This window comes from Populus trichocarpa, chromosome 1, assembly GCF_000002775.5.
Source record: "Populus trichocarpa isolate Nisqually-1 chromosome 1, P.trichocarpa_v4.1, whole genome shotgun sequence".
NCBI lineage: Eukaryota > Viridiplantae > Streptophyta > Magnoliopsida > Malpighiales > Salicaceae > Populus > Populus trichocarpa.
The window spans coordinates 32,869,093-32,885,470 of NC_037285.2; the positions used below are offsets into that span (position 1 = coordinate 32,869,093).

A 16,378-nucleotide genomic window follows, 5' to 3' on the forward strand; every position below is an offset into this window, starting at 1 on the left:
TATTTTAATTGTTATTTTTTATTTTAAATATTTTTTTTGTGATTGATTTTTTTTCAATTTTATACTTTACATTTAACTTATTATGATGTAAGCTTCATGTTTATTTATTTATTTTTGGTGCTTCTGATCAAATGACTCGGGTCACGAGTTTTGTAAGATAGCATGAGTTCACATTATTTTTTTTTATCTCATTAGTCGACGTTGATTTTAAAAAAAATTATAATCGATGTTTTTTTTTGTTTTCTATTTTATAGATTTATCCTGATGTCATGACCCAACATGCGTGTTTGACGGGTTAACCCATGTGGGCTCATGTTTTTTTTTGGCTTTTAATTACTGTTTTTTTTCTTTTAGATCCTTTTGTTTTATTGAATTTTTTTTAAAAAAATTAAAATTTTAATATTTGATATATTGAGAATTGACCTATATGATTTTTTTATATTTGATGTTTCTAATTAAATGGTCCAAAACAAAGGGTTGACATTTGTTTTTTTAGATTTATTTTTTCCCATCTAATGATTCAACAATGGTTTTTTAAAACGGGTCATGTGAGTTTATTTTTTGGTCTAGTTATCTTGATCTCACAATCTAACTCTTAGGTTGACGAGTTGACTCGGCAAACTCAAGCTTTTTTGTGGTTTATAATTGTTATTTTTTTATTATTTTATATGTTTATTTTTTTTTAATTTTATTCTCCAACATTTTATAACTTTAATTTTTTTTAAATTTGTTATTTTTGATGAAATGACTTGGAAATCGAACTTAATAAATTAACATTTTTTTTATTATTGAACATAATTTTTTTTTATTTAACATAATTGTTTTTCCTTTAAAAAATATAAATGCATCCATTAACATCAAATAAAAAAAAAAGGATGTTATCGGAGCGGCGTAAAGTGGGTACATATCTAGTTCTCTTCCAAGGAAAAATACAACAACTACTTACTTTCCCTTTCCCCTTGCTTTCATCAACGCTATCACCAATCGGTCCCTAAAAAACCCAAATTCTCGCCTCCAGGCAAAATTAGGGTCTTACGATGACGGATCGAAACAACTCCACAACCACTACTGCCGCCGTCACCACCACCAATACTTCAGCTGCTAAACCAATATGGATGAAGCAAGCAGAGGAAGCGAAACTAAAAAGCGAGGCAGAAAACACCGCGGCAGCGAAAGCCGCATTCGACGCGACATTCAAAGTATTATCAGATAAGGCCGAAAAAGCTGTCGATTCGGATTCCGAGGAGGAAGACGCGGAGAAGGATTTGGCTAATAAGCCAGTGGGACCAGTTGACCCCGGGAAGTGCACGGCGGCAGGTGCTGGCATTGCTGGTGGGACCGCGTGTGCACCAGCCACGTTTGTGGTTGTTACTAAGGATGCGGACGGGAGGAAAGTCCCGAATGGAGGCGCGGTGATTAGGGTTAGGGTTTCGCCGGGAGTTGGAGTTGGGGGAACGGAGCAGGAAGGGGCTGTGAAGGATATGGGAGATGGGACTTACACGGTTACGTATGTGGTGCCGAAAAGAGGGAATTATATGGTTACTATTGAGTGTAATGGGAAAGCTATTATGGGGAGTCCTTTCCCTGTGTTCTTCAGTGCAGGTGTATATATTTACGGCTATGGAATTTTGTGTTTTTTTTGTTAGTTATACAGTGCCTGGTAATGTTGATTGCAATAATGAGTTTGTTTATAGGTATTTGTCTATCATTTCAACACCCTTATCGGCAGCATGTAGATGGCACTAACATATGGGCTATTCCCGGTGTTGTTTGGTCTTGTTGCTCATTTCTGCAATTTTTTGAGTATGTGGTGTCTTGATCCTTTTGTACGTTTTGGGGGAGGGGATTAGTTTAAATCGGAGTCATACTGTTTTGATACTTTGGAAAATTTTGAATATTTTTGAAAATCTTAACTGTTAATCTATTATGATAACGTGTTCCTGATGTTTTTCTACGTGGACACCATGTTTGTTACCTATCTTTATTTGGTTTATTTATGCATATGGGCATGTGCAATTTCTTTTGCATGGAAGTGAAGGAATTATGAGGATATTTTCTTTTGTGGTTTGTTAAAGTAAGAAAAGTTAATTGAGGATGATTTTCATGGTTAAACGGTCACTAATAATTTTGAGATCGAGGAAAACTGTTTGTATCAGTCGTGTTTCCTCACCATCCAATTTATCCTCAAATTGTCTCCGACTTGTTCTTTGTACATTTATTCTTTCTATTCTTCTTTAACACTTTTAGGTATTGAATTGTTGTCATGTTAACAGGCACTTCAACTGGAGGTTTGCTGGGTATGGCTCCTACAACTACGTTTCCAAACCTTGTGAATCAGACCATGCCCAACATGCCAAATTACTCAGCCAGTGTTTCAGGGGCATTCCCTGCATTCCTAGGAATGACTCCAGGCATTGCTTCAGGTGCTTCAGGTGGTGCAATTTTGCCTGGAGTTGGAGCATCACTTGGGGAAGTTTGTCGAGAGTACCTCTATGGCCGGTGTGCAAAAATGGATTGCAAGTTGGGCCACCCTCCACACAGTTTACTCATGACTTTGTTAGCCCCAACAACTACAATGGGGACTCTTAGTCATGCGCCTATGGCGCCTTCGGCAGCTGCAATGGCTGCTGCTCAGGCTATTGTTGCTGCCAAAGCTCTTCAAGCTCATGCTGCTCAGGTGCAAGCACAAGCTCAGTCAGCCAAAGATTCATCTGGTATCCTTTTTTTTTTCTTATTAGCTGCTCATGCATGTATCAGATAGCTTTTATGGATCCTTTTCTTTCCCATTACTTAAGTTATTGATTTTACTTGTGCCGTGCTTCGGTTTAAGAATTTTTTTTCTTTCATTTTTGTCCAAAGTTCTTACTGCTGAGCATTTATCCTCTTGCCAGGCTCGCCTGACAAAGCTCGGAAGGAGGATGCACTGAAGAAAACACTCCATGTTAGTAATCTCAGCCCGCTTCTGACAGTGGAACAGCTGAAACAGCTGTTTAGTTTTTGTGGCACAGTTGTCGAGTGTGCCATTGCCGATTCAAAACACTCTGCTTACATAGAATACTCGAAACCGGAAGAAGCAACCGCTGCTTTGGCCTTGAACAACATGGATGTTGGGGGTCGGCCTTTGAACGTTGAGATGGCTAAATCTCTTCCTCAGAAACCTCTTTTGAATTCTTCACTTGCTTCATCTTCTCTACCGATGATGATGCAGCAAGCTGTTGCCATGCAACAGATGCAATTTCAACAGGCTTTGATTATGCAACAAACTATGACTGCGCAGCAGGCAGCTAACAAAGCTGCATCAATGAAGTCTGCAACAGAGTTAGCAGCAGCTAGAGCTGCAGAAATAAGTAAGAAGTTAAAAGCTGATGGGTTTGTCATTGGAGAAGAGGAAACAAAAGCAGAAACCAAGTACGTCACCCTCTCTCGCTTTCTTTTAAAGTAGATCAACGATGATAATTTGTTGATAGTTTGTATCAATATTCTTTGGTTTTGCCTTGCATTAAGATTTTGAAATACATAAATACTGCAACGAGTCTTCCATATGAGGATCATGATTTAGATTACCTGTTGTTTTTATTTGCTATAGTTCTCCCTCCCTCCCCTTTCTCTTTTTTATTTGAGAGACATGGTACAAGAAAGGAGCACAAGGTTGTCTTAGTATGATCTTGTACTACCATGGCTTTCTTTCTTTCTCTCCATCCATATCCATTAGCCTTCATGAAATCTTTTGTTAGAACTGAGTTGCTTGAGTTGATGAAGGACCAATTGGTTGCTTATAAATTGCTATTGCAATAGTTATTTAACTAGATTTGTGGTCCGCACTCTGCCGCAGGCCAATCAATTTTTTTTCCGATGTTAAAAAAAAATGCCAAGGAAAAAAAATCTAAGACTCGAGTCATTAGTTCAATTGGTAATTTAAATAATATGAATAAAAAATTAAAAAATGCAACCACAATAAAGAAATTGAAAAAAAAATGACAACAAAAAAAATAATAAAAAGAACCCGACCTAAGCCCATTCGGAGAATCAAACATTCTAATGTTGAAGGACAAAACTGAAAAAAAATAATTTTAAAAAAACAAACAAAAAAACCAGTTAAACCAGGTTAACTCGTAAACTCTGCGATCATGAATATAAGATTGAGATAACCTCGTAGAAAGAAAAGCAGGAAAAAAAGTTTGAAGATCAATTCTTAATAAATCAAATGAGAACATGATAACTCCATAGAAAAAAATATAAAAAGGAGAAAGTTGGAGCTCAATCTCTAGCAAATAAAATGTTGGAGGATGAAAATCAAGAAAAAAATATAAGTAAAAAAAGGTTGAAAAAACTCAATTCGAGCCCACTCGGGTCAAAATGCAAAATCCTCGACCCAGTCGTGACACTAGAGTAACCATGTTTGAAAGCAAACTGAGTAAAATAATGAAGTTCAATTATCTAACAACCTAATGATGAGCTTAATGATGAAGGATAAAAATAAAAAGATAACTTTAATTAAAAAAAGCAATGGAAAAAAGCATGAGCTAACTCGAGTTAACCTGCTAACCCCATGACCATGGACACAAGATCGAGATAATCTAATAGAAAGAAAAGGAAAAAAAAAGTATGAAGACTAATTTCTTATAAATAAAATGTTGAAGGATGAAATTGTAATAAATCAATTTAAAAAAGGACAAAAAAGGTCAACCCGCGTTAAACTTTGAAATCGGTAACTCTGGTCATGAACCCGCTATAGAATGCAAACCGTACAAAATAACAAAGAAAAAAAAAGATGAAAATAAGAAAACATAAAGCTTAAAAAAAGAGAGGAAAAATCAAGTAAACCCGAGTGATCCTTTAAAATCCGGTTTAATCTCTAAAACTCGCAACCTATGAAATCCTGGACCCGGGTTCAATCAAGAAGCTTAACCCCTAATCAATTTAATTTTGAAGGATGAAATCGTGAAAAAAATATCAATATAAAAAACTTGTCAAAGCAGAAAAGATAACAATAAAAAAATAGGAAAAAAATTGATAGAAAAAAACCCAAGGAAGATGAAATTATAAAAGAAAAACAATCTAAAAAATAATCCCAAGCAAAGTAAATTGCAATAAAAAAAACAATGGGTGAAATTGAAAAACATTTGTTATTTAATAGATTATTCAAATTTTTAAAAAATAGTAATAAAAATAACAATGACCAAGTGTGAAAGAAACATAAATTGTAGGGGTTGGTATGATTTTTTGTAGGGGTTGATGTTAAACTAGAGAAAGAAAAATAAAAATAAATGGTTGTTGCACGTGCCAAACTAGAGGCACTTTTGGTGCACGTGCCGCCCCATCATAGAAATCGGCGTTTATTGGTTGGACAGACCCACACGCGCCGCTCAAAGGACACGGTGGCTATCCATTCACTGGAGCGTGCATATGATTTATTTTTAATAAATATTTAATATATGATCATCAATTACAATAATATCCTTGAGTAACCTTCAAATTAACAATAAAACCAATGATGAAGGACAAGAAAATTCTTATGAGAGAGTTATGTTGATTATGTCTTCACGATTAACAAAGTAATTTAACTATTTCAAAAAAATTGAAAAGACCATAACCCTCCTGATTGAAAGGCATTATATTTTTTTTATTGTAGGGGTAAATTAGTAAATTTACCATGCAAAAAATGAATTTACTAACCTAACCCTGCAACAATTATATCATAGTGAAAAGACCACATTGCCTCCAATGTTTGGCGTGAAGGCTTTTTGGGCCAGGGGCAATTTCATCAAATAATGATTTCCATGAATAGTGATGTGTTCCTAGAGCTACATTAACAACTTCTCCTTCTTGTTTAGGTTGTTGTTAATAAACGCAAACCTTTGTATCTTCTTTCACTTAAGCATGCAATTATGAGAATAGTTTGATGATTGTTTTCAATTCGTGTGACAAACAAACTAGGTAACCCTAATTAAAACTTGAAGGATATATTCCGTGATTTTTTTCTCCACTGACGAGTTTATTGCCTCTTGCAGGTCACCATCCCCACCTCAAGCAAGGTCTAGATCCAAGTCGAGATCCCCAATTAATTATCAAAGAAGGTTGAGGTCACCTTCTTACTCACCTCCATCTCGCCGCAATAGAGACCGTAGATCTAGGTCTCCCTTTAGATTTCGCTATCACTCAAGGTATAACTATGGAAGGCGATCATATAGAGATAGTAGAGATATTGTTGATAGAATGAGAATGCAGGATTCGGATAGATCACGTGGTCGTCATTCACCTGTTTCAAGGAGAAGTAGAAGCAGGAGCGCAAGCCCTCGAACAAGAAAGTCCTACAGAGATGATTCAGGCTCGCCAAAACGTCGCCTAGAAAGCTCAGCTCAAAGATCAAGAAAAGCAGCAGACAGTGGTTCAAGATCACCTAGGAGTCATGGGGGACGTCGGTTATCCCGAAGGAATATCACAGATAGCAAACTCAGATACAAAAGGCACTCACGCTCTAGGTCCAAATCTGTGGAAGAGTCCAATGACAGAGTGAATGAAATCCAAGATAAAAAGTCAAAGCAACACGAGAGGAGATCTAGGTCATTATCTGTGGAGCTTAAACACCATGGCAGGAGGCCATCCCATAGAAGTTCAGATGAAGATGAATCGAATCACAGAAGCCGGTCCAGGTCAAAATCTGTGGAAGTTAAACGCCATTCCTATGAGAAAGTGGGCAAAACTGAGGATGGGAGGCTGAAGCATCGTGATAGGAGGTCCAGGTCAAAATCTGTTGATGATAGGCACTGTTACAAGGAGAGAGGAAATGAAAGCAGGGATAAAAAAACAAAGCATCGAGATAGAGTGCAGTCTAGGTCAATATCTGCTGAGTCAAATCATCACAGAAGAAGTAGGTCATCCCCAAAAGGTAGGGATGAGAGCAAGTCAAAGCACAGACGGCACTCCAGGCCAATATCTCCAGAAGGCAAGCGGCGTTCCAATCACAGGATAGATGAAAAGTCTAAGCACTGCAGTAGACGAAGGTCAGTATCAGCTGAAGGTAAACATATCAGATCTCCAAGAAGTTCAGAGGAAAATAAATCAAAACGTAGGAGGCACTCTAGATCAAAATCTGCAGAACACAAGCGCCACTCAAATGATGAGGAGATAAAAAGAGAAGAAAATGAAACTCGTCATGAGCATACATCGGACAAAACAGAAGATGCCAATGAGGATGAAAATTCTTTTACGGACAAAGAAAAATGTAAAGATTGTGATTCAAAGGAACGGGTGGAAGACATGGTAATGGGGGGCAAATGTGTGCTGAATTTAAGCAATGAAGAACCATTGTTACTGAAAGCTGTGCATCCCACAGCTGAACTGGAATGGTAATGACTACCATTGTGAGAAAAAAATATTTTTCAATGTTGTTGTTGACCTTTAATTAGCTTAGATCCTTTGCCTGGTTTACAGAATTTGAAGAGCGTTAGAGAACCAAAGTTAATTCTTGAGGACAGCAGAGTCTAGAAGGCTCGGTAGAGAAGCTGTATTTCATAGGCGGCTGTGTTTGTGCCATGCTTCAATCTGAGAAGATCCAATCTGAGAAGCTTGCAGAGATGCGTGAACTTAAATCCTGCAGAATCAGCCTTTGCTTGCATGATGGGCGATTCTTATAGAAGATTTTTTAAATGTTCTTTGGTTGTTGGATTTTTCTGCCAGCTTTGGCTCCTCGTAAATATGAGCACTTTGTGTTTGTTTATCTTTTGCAGGTTCACTTGTAACATGTTGGAACTAGACTCTTTAAGGCCCGAGCTGACTCATGATAAGGATTATATGTTTCAAACGGTATTCTGCTGTCATCTGCATCAACCATTCAATCTTTCTAGCAAGCTTCTATTACTGCTAGATGTATGTTGGACTATTACTACCTCTATCGCTAACTGTGGACTTTTTTTTTTTGATAAAAATGTTTATTTGAGGAATTATTTCTATTTTCAGTTATCTTTCTTCTTGCTTCTTTTAAATTTAGCGTGATATATATATATATGATTTCATATACATCTTTGGTCTTAGGTCCTTTGATGGAGTGGTATAACGTAATGTTTTATTACATAATTGCTGTGGCATTTAACTAGTGAACCTGCTATATTAGTGTTTTTTGGATCATAAGCATGACCGGCCAATGATAAAATGAAACCTTACTGTAGTTCTGGTGTTCATACCCAACCTACATGATTTAGTGCTATTTCCATTTACAGTTTTCATCTCCTTTCATCATTGTTCAAGGTGTAAACTTATAGTATATGTGGTAGATAGGTTGATAATAGGTTAAGCATTTATTTATGTTTGATGGTGTGGTGGGCGGTCATACCCCAAATACATGCAGGTTATATGTGATGTTTCCGTTGGAGCTGCCGAGATCAATGACAGGATTGTTGATATTTACTGATGTAAATGAAGGTATGCAGTCAGTAGAGTGAGACACCTATCTGTTAAGCCTTCCACCAGTCATGGAATTTTGGGACTGTTGTTAATAACTCAAATGGATGCATCTGTCTGAAGTCAATACTTGTGTAACTGTAATAATATGTTTTAAAACCTGGTGCCTTACTCCTTTTCCTTCTTCTTCCTTCTTCTTCTTCTTCTTCTTCTTCCCCCTTTCTTTCCTCCTTCCAAAGGTGTGTCTGCGTTAGTGAAGCTGCTTTTGAGGTCAAGTGAAACCGGAGTTGCTTGGATGCATAGCGGCAGTTGCTCAGTGTTGTGCATGAGCAATTTTTTTGGCGAAATGCAGATTTTTGTTTACAGGTAATTTCTATTCATCTGTCAGGATGAGTTCTGTCTCATGACAAAGCTTCACCGATGCTTGTCTCTTCCAATCCATCTCTCCCTTGTATGGCAATGCCTAAGCAAAAGAGTGGAGCAGCATCACGCTGTGTAGGAAGAAAATCAACGAAAGGAGTTGGCTCTTGAAGAAAACATAGGAATTGCATCATTTTGAGTCTGAAGTAAATCAGTATAATTAAATAAAATTTTCAGAAGAACAGACATGTAAAATCTTCCAAGTTACTAATTTATGTAATTAACACTGGGCATAACTGCAAATCTGATAATAATAATAATAAAAAAGGAAGCAAATGTAAGCTATCAACAAGCATTGCCTTCTTCCGGATCGTTTTCCACTGCCTTATCTGCACTGAAGGAGACATGTTTAACAAACTCTATTCATTACGAGTGACCAGAAAATAATGCAAAATTTAGAGGGGAAATGTTAGGGATTTACTTGTAAATGTGCATTTACCATTAAAACACTTGGCTAAAAAAGGGCGACGAATTCTTTCTTAGGACTCATGAATTCACATAATCCTGTCAAATCTGTTTTGTGATGCGTTTTAAACTTTATTTATTGAAAATATTGTACAGCAAAACTTTGCTTGCTTTAATCCGTACTTCGAAGGACTAGGCATAGGCACAAGCAAATATTTAAAGGGATGAGCAAGTTATGCTTAATTAAGACAGTAGAGTTGCATAGGGTTTCTAGCGAGCATGACTTTGAAGATCAACTAATACACGGTGTGTGTGAATAGATATATATATATATATATATATATATATATATATATATATATATATATATATATATATTTTAGTTTATATATATTGAAACTTTGAGAAGAAGCCTTGACACTGGGTTGGGCTTTTCATGAATTCATTTTAGACTAAAATGTGATGGGATTAAATGTAGGTTTTTATCTCTAGTTTTCATTGTCCCTGGAAAACAAACTCCTTGTTGAAATAAAAAATGTTTATAGAAGAGAGAAATAATATATAGAAAAGAGAAATATAATGAAGATAATGATGAATTTGTGATTATTGAATGAACTAGTGTGAAGCTCTTGAATAAATCTAAATGACGTGAACTTGTCTTAAATGTCTTATCTAGTGACTAATAGTATTTAATATTTATATACTTTTTTCACCTCATCTTACCTCCTCGTGAAGCGTGGAGAGTAATGTTGCAAATACTTTATGATGTGTAAAGTAATGATAGAGAACGACTCTGTTATAAGCATAAGAAAATGAATATTATTGATGGAGAGGTTGATTTTCATCATTGATTTGTAGTGCTCGTTGTACTATTAATAAAGAGGTTGAGTGCTTCTGCTATGCACGAAGAGGCATGCAGGTGTGTGCCATTCCTACACATAAATTTTGTGTGCACAAGGTGTGCATGCAAGTAGGTGTAGTGTGAACCATCTAGATGGTGGTCTAGTGGTAAGAGCTTGGGACCAAGAGGTTTGCTTCCTCTGTGGTCTCAGGTTCGAGCCCTGTGGTTGCTCATATGATGACTACTAGAGGCTTACATGGTCGTTAACTTCAGGGCCCGTGGAATTAGTCGAGGTACGCGCAAGCTGGCCCGGACACCCACATTAAACTAAAAAAAAATAGGTGCGGTGTGATTTTTTGAAACTTGAAAAAATATATGGAGGTGTGTTTAGAGGCAGGTATTGGACAGTCTGAGGTGTGTCGGAGTGAGTGACCTACCCAAACCGCTAGAATTTCTTTTTTTAAGGAAAAAATGTGCACTATCACAAATAAAGGCCTAATCCCTCCAATTTTGGGGAGGTTGAATAGAGTGAAGGCAGAACTAAAGTGTCTATAGAAAGAGATGGGTACCAAACGGGTCATTGCAGTCTTTTTCGAAAACTCTCTTTTGTTTCACTATATAATGATCCAGGTGAAGCACCAAACATGGCCAGTTGAACCTGACTGTGTGTTATATTATACTCTGTAGCTCTCGCAAGTCCCACCCCCTTAACATGACCTTGTGATCAGAGGTCTTTCTAAAGATTAGGTTTGGTAAAACTTTGACAGTAATATTGATGAACATTAACAAAGAAACTTGCTTGAGAACGTTTGAATTAGTTTTTGAAAAATGTTTGAAAGCTAATTGAAAACCGAGATAACCAGAAAAAAAACAACTGAAAAATTCAAACCGTGAAAAAAATCGATTAGAAAGATTTAAAAACAATTCGGTTCGGTCATGTTTCAGTTTTAAAAAGTTGAAACCAAATAAACCAACCGAACCGGTTCAAATAGAAATAAAAAAACCGGTGATACTATAAAAAACAATTTTCATCTCTCCATCTTTTTGTCTCTAAATCAAAGCTAACAGTCGCTCCTTCAAGTTCTTTGTCTCGTCAATCTGGATGAGAAATTTAATGCTACGTATTTTTTTTCTAAATTGTATTTTTTATTTTTTATAGTTTTTTTTAGTTGATATTAACCTATTTTGTTGAACTTTTCAGGTGAAATATTTAAGAGAAGCAGGTACAGTTTTAATATTCATGCTTGAACATCTTAATAGTTAATAGTTGATTTTTTTTTCTCTCAACAGTTCCTTTCACTTGGTTTTAAAAAATTAATTTGGTTATTTTTTAAATGAAAATTATACCGAACTGAAAATATTCATCCTGGATAAAAGGATATGATTAAAAGATAAAGGAAACGTTTCGGATTTAATTCATAAGATTTATAAATCTGAAACACAATTGAAAGTGAAAATGAATATATTGCAGGAGAGTCGTTTATATGAGCCCAGGCCCGTCGTTGGAAATACAGAGGATAATTTGGATGCCCTTTATAGCAATCACAAACCTACACCAAGCAAACAGCAGGCAGAGACAAGATTTGACGAGTCAGATTGGATAGGATGAATTATCCTACCCTACAAACGCTTCTGAACAAATTGTGATAATTGAGCTTGTATATATATGCTAGCAATTTCTACTTATAATTATTATATTTGATTCACTAACACCTGAGGCTATTGTAAAAACATGAGAGTGTGATTGTAATTATTTTTTAAAGTGTTTTTCATGCTGAAATATATTAAAATATATTTTTTTATTTTTTTAAAATTATTTTTAAGATCAGCGCATCAAAATGATTCAAAATATATAAAAAAAATTTAACAAAATATTAAATTTTTCTTGAATCTTTTAAAAAGACGAGTTAACTCATGTTTCAAAACGCTCTCTTACTAGGAAGTCTATAAAAGACATGAAATCATTTTCTTGATTAAAATCTGTAGAATTAGTTAAGATACATGCAAGCTAATTCGGACATTCATAATAATAATAATAATAACAATAACAACAACAACAAGAATAAGATAATAATTAACGTTAAACAACGGTGATTCAACAAGCCAACTCATGACCCAGCTGTGTAACTTTCAGCCCCACCGTATCTTCAGGTGCTGCGGCAAGCTCGAGGAAAGTCTAGGTTGGCTCCCAGCTGCATCTCTGTTGGCATCCTGCTAGCGAGGGAATGGAGTCCTGGAGCGAACTACTGATCATTGGTGTCTTGCGACCCGAACATAAAATCATGTCGGCTGAGCTGGAATCATAGCTATGAGATAAAAAGTGTCGAGGGCGGTGTGAGATGACAAATCTCAAAGCGACATGATTGTTTTTATATTTTAAAAATATTTTTAAAAATATTAAATATTTTTTTATTTTTTATTTACTTCAAATTAATATTTTTTTATATATTTTTAGATCATTTTAATGCGCTAATATTAAAAATAATTTTTTAAAAATAAAAAAATATTATTTTGAAATATTTCCGAGTGGAAAATACTTTATAAAACAACCACAACCACACTCTCAAGCACGAAAGTAGATTCTTCACCAAATGTTATTAAATTACTAAATCATCCTCAACCAGTCATTTTTATTAAAATAATTAACTAGATTACAACTAATAAGATCAAACAAGATCTAATAACTGTATAAATAAATAAATATCCAATTATCCATCCTCTCTATTCCATGCATAATTTTGATTGCCCTAAAAAAATAAAAAGGTCCCATGATCTTACTACAAGATGTTTGTTAAAATTCAGATCAATGCATATGATGTTATGTACCATTCAGAAGAAACAATGTTCTTGAAATGCACAGAAAGAAACAATTATGCAAAATCTCAAATCTTAGTCATCGAAACTTCATTAATTATAAATAGAATACCCACAAATTATAGGTTTCAAAAGGCTTAGAAGAGTCTTAATTAAGTTAAAAGGGAATAAAATATTAAAATAGTCCTAATTAATAAAAAAATTATATATTTATTTGGCGAAATCCTTTATTTATTTATTAAAAAGCTGCCAAAACTCCCTTCTTCACGTTATAGCTTGAAAAATGGCCACGTCAAATATCACATCTATCACCACATAATGTAATTTTTTAAGTATATTTTAATAAAAAAAATATTAAAATTATTTGTCTTTTAAATTTTATTTTTCTCATTAGTATTTCAAAGTTATGAGAAAAATTGAAAAGTATGTATTAAAACAAACACTACCTGTCTTCCATTTATATTAATCTAATTATTTATTATAAGCTAATTATTTTTCTATTTCAAACTTATGTCAAACTATATAACTAATGAGTTATAATTTAGATTTGTTTGCTTTTTAGTTTTAAAAAGGCTTTTGAAATAATTTTAAAAAAGAATTTGTTTCAAATTATTTATTTTATGTTTTCATATTGTTTTAATGTATTGATATCAAAAATAATTTTTTAAAAATAAAATAAATATTTTCAAATAAAAAAACACTTTAAAAAACAACCGACATTATACTCCCAAACACCCCCCTTAATTAATATGGATATCTCCTCCGTTAAAAAAAAATCGACTTCTAACCTCTTTGACGTAATAAAAAAACTGAAAAACCTATATTTATTATGATAAAAATTAGAAAATTAGTTTTCTTGTTGCCGTAAAGGGAAATTGTTGATAAGCATGGTTATGAAAATAAGAAATAAATTATGGAAAATTGAAGTTTAGATTGCATTTGTATAAGCACACATTCTTTAATATTTTTTTAAAACTCTATTTTTAGATATTTAAAATCATGATAAAAAGAAAGGAAAGACCGAACCCTTTATTTTACTCCCATGATTGTCTCCATTATTCGATTTCACTCTTGTGTTAGAAATTTATACAGTTATTTCTTGTGTTATTTCATTTAGTCAGATTTCATCAGATAGGTGACCTCTTTGGGACCCTTTTTTTTTTTTTTTTTTAGTTTAACGTGGGTGTTCGGGCCAGCTTGCGCGCACCTCGACTAATCCCACGAACCCTGAAGTTAACGACCATGTAAGCCTCCAGTGGCCATCATATGAGTAACCACAGGGTTCGAACCTGAGACCACAGAGGGAGCAAACCTCTTGGTCCCAAGCTCTTACCACTGGACCACCACCTAGATGGTTGGATCCTTTTCTTTAAGTTTGTTGATATGGGTTTCAAGCATGTTTGGAACGCAGAGAAAATCATTTTATAAAAATTTTTTGTCTATTTTTTTTTATTTTTATATTGTTTTGATATGTTAATATTAAAAATAATTTTTAAAAAATAAAAAAATATTTTAATATATTTTTAATTATAAAACATTCATGTTTGTAAAAGCATTTTGAAAAAATTTGAAATTTTTTAATTTTTTATTTACTTAAAATTAATATATTTTTTGTATTTTCAAATTATTTTAATGTGCTGATGTTAAAAATAATTTTTTAAAAATAAAAAAATATCATTAATATATATTTTAACACAAAAAATTATTTAAAAAGTAACAACAACCGCATTCCCAAACAATTTATTTTAATCAGTTAACCGTACCAAGTTGAGAGAAGTTTCTCCGCTCCCTGTTCTAATATTTGGTCATGTGATAAAAAACTTTATCTATAATTTATAGTGGCTCGCCTCTCTCTTGTCAGACAACAGAAATTAATTAAGGTGACTTTCTTGTTGCATGTTCCCACTGCTTTATTGAAAAGCTTTTGTCATACCGGTTTGGAAACCTTTTTTTTTTATAAAAAAAATGGTTATTAAATGATTAAATCAAGTCAAATTAATTTTTTTTATAATTTTTAAAATTTAACTTATCAGGTTTAAATTTATTTTTTCTAAGTTAATGTATTTTCTAATTCAACTTATTAGATTTAAACCATGAATTTCTGAAATCAATTTGTCTCGAGTAAACTTATAAATTTTAAACAAGTATTAAAGGATTTAACAAAATTAGTTGTATAGAATCAACAAAAGATTTTTAACAATGAAAAATTTCATAAAAAGTAAGAATACAAGGAAAAACATGTCATTAACCCTTTTTATGGGCTTAGAGACAGTTGATATTGTAGTAATTTCTACTTTTTGCCGAATCATAAAAAAAATATTTGATTAACTAGGTAGTTTATGATTCTTACACTCGGCCTCACATATAATAGCCTCACGTATAATTGTGTTTTAAATTTTGGTTTTATAAAAGTTAAAATAATTTATTTTTCATTTATTTTATAAGTAAAAATACATCTCATAACAATTTTAATCAAACATAATTTCTTAAAAATCTATTTTTTTTAAAACCAAAATTAAAAATATTTTTTTAAAATTTATTTTTTATAAACTACAACTGAAAAAACTACTATAATATCAAATAGACATTAAATACATCGATAATTAATACATGATCTCTTAACTAAAAAAAAATAGATAAAAGGATATAAATTTTAATAAAGGCAACTTTTTTATATATATATAGGACTATAGCAAATGATCCGCATATTCTAACTTTAACGGTGAGTATATTTCTTAAGAAATATATAGGATAAAGTTTGGATTGTGCGCCACGTGTTACACAATATACTTTTTTGACGACGCACAATGCATGAGCCCACTGTATGTTAAGTATACAATGCATGAGCCCACTGTATTTTAAGTATTTCCAAACATAAGCAAAACCCAAACCATTGGTAGTCCTTTTGGGTTTCAAAAACTATATGGTTAGTATTTTTATTTATTTCATTTTTATTTCATTTTTAAAAAAAAAAACAGAATAATACAAATAGAGAAGTGGACAAATTGAGCAAGTTTGATCAAAGAAGAAAAAATAGATTATTTGATTATTTTTTATACAAAAAGACTAATTTATAATTAACTTAGAAAATAACATTATTTAAAAAATAAAAACAAATGAAATCCATTAACATGTCTATATTTTTCATAGCGCACGAGAAATGATTCAATATACCAAATATTATATCTTGAACTCTCGTATAATCTCTAAATAATAGTGGCGATGGATTCTATGTTTATTTGGAAGTGGGGAGTGCAATGCCAAGTGTGTGCAACAATTTCTGAAAAGATAAAACAAATTGGAGAAGAGTTTGAAGCTAAAGTAGGGACTAAATTAAAATTATAATTGAAAATTAGATATTAAATATATAATATTAAAACCACAAGGACTTATGTTCCTTTTACTAGACTAGTGGGACTAAGTTATAATTTACTCCAAAAAACCTTTTAAATAATAATAATAATAAATAAAACCCACCTATAAAAACCCACCCAGAAT

General features: G+C 33.2%; 1 protein-coding gene across 1 annotated transcript; it reads left to right on the forward strand.

Moving 5' to 3' along the window:
• The first annotated feature begins 903 nt into the window (after positions 1-903).
• On the forward strand, positions 904-7,809 carry LOC7461644 (uncharacterized). The gene is made up of 5 exons (XM_024608260.2): positions 904-1,602; positions 2,274-2,714; positions 2,892-3,408; positions 6,012-7,349; positions 7,435-7,809. Coding segments are annotated over exons 1-5 (2,862 nt in total). The 5' UTR covers positions 904-1,037; the 3' UTR covers positions 7,436-7,809.
• Positions 7,810-16,378: the final 8,569 nt, after the last annotated feature.

Bases quoted from the DNA above. Each gene is read 5' to 3' on its own strand.
- LOC7461644 (XM_024608260.2), top strand. From the start codon at position 1,038: ATGACGGATCGAAACAACTCCACAACCACTACTGCCGCCGTCACCACC. The intron at 1,603-2,273 runs GTGTATATATTT...TCATGTTAACAG, and splicing joins CCCTGTGTTCTTCAGTGCAG to GCACTTCAACTGGAGGTTTG. The intron at 3,409-6,011 runs GTACGTCACCCT...TGCCTCTTGCAG, and splicing joins GAAACAAAAGCAGAAACCAA to GTCACCATCCCCACCTCAAG.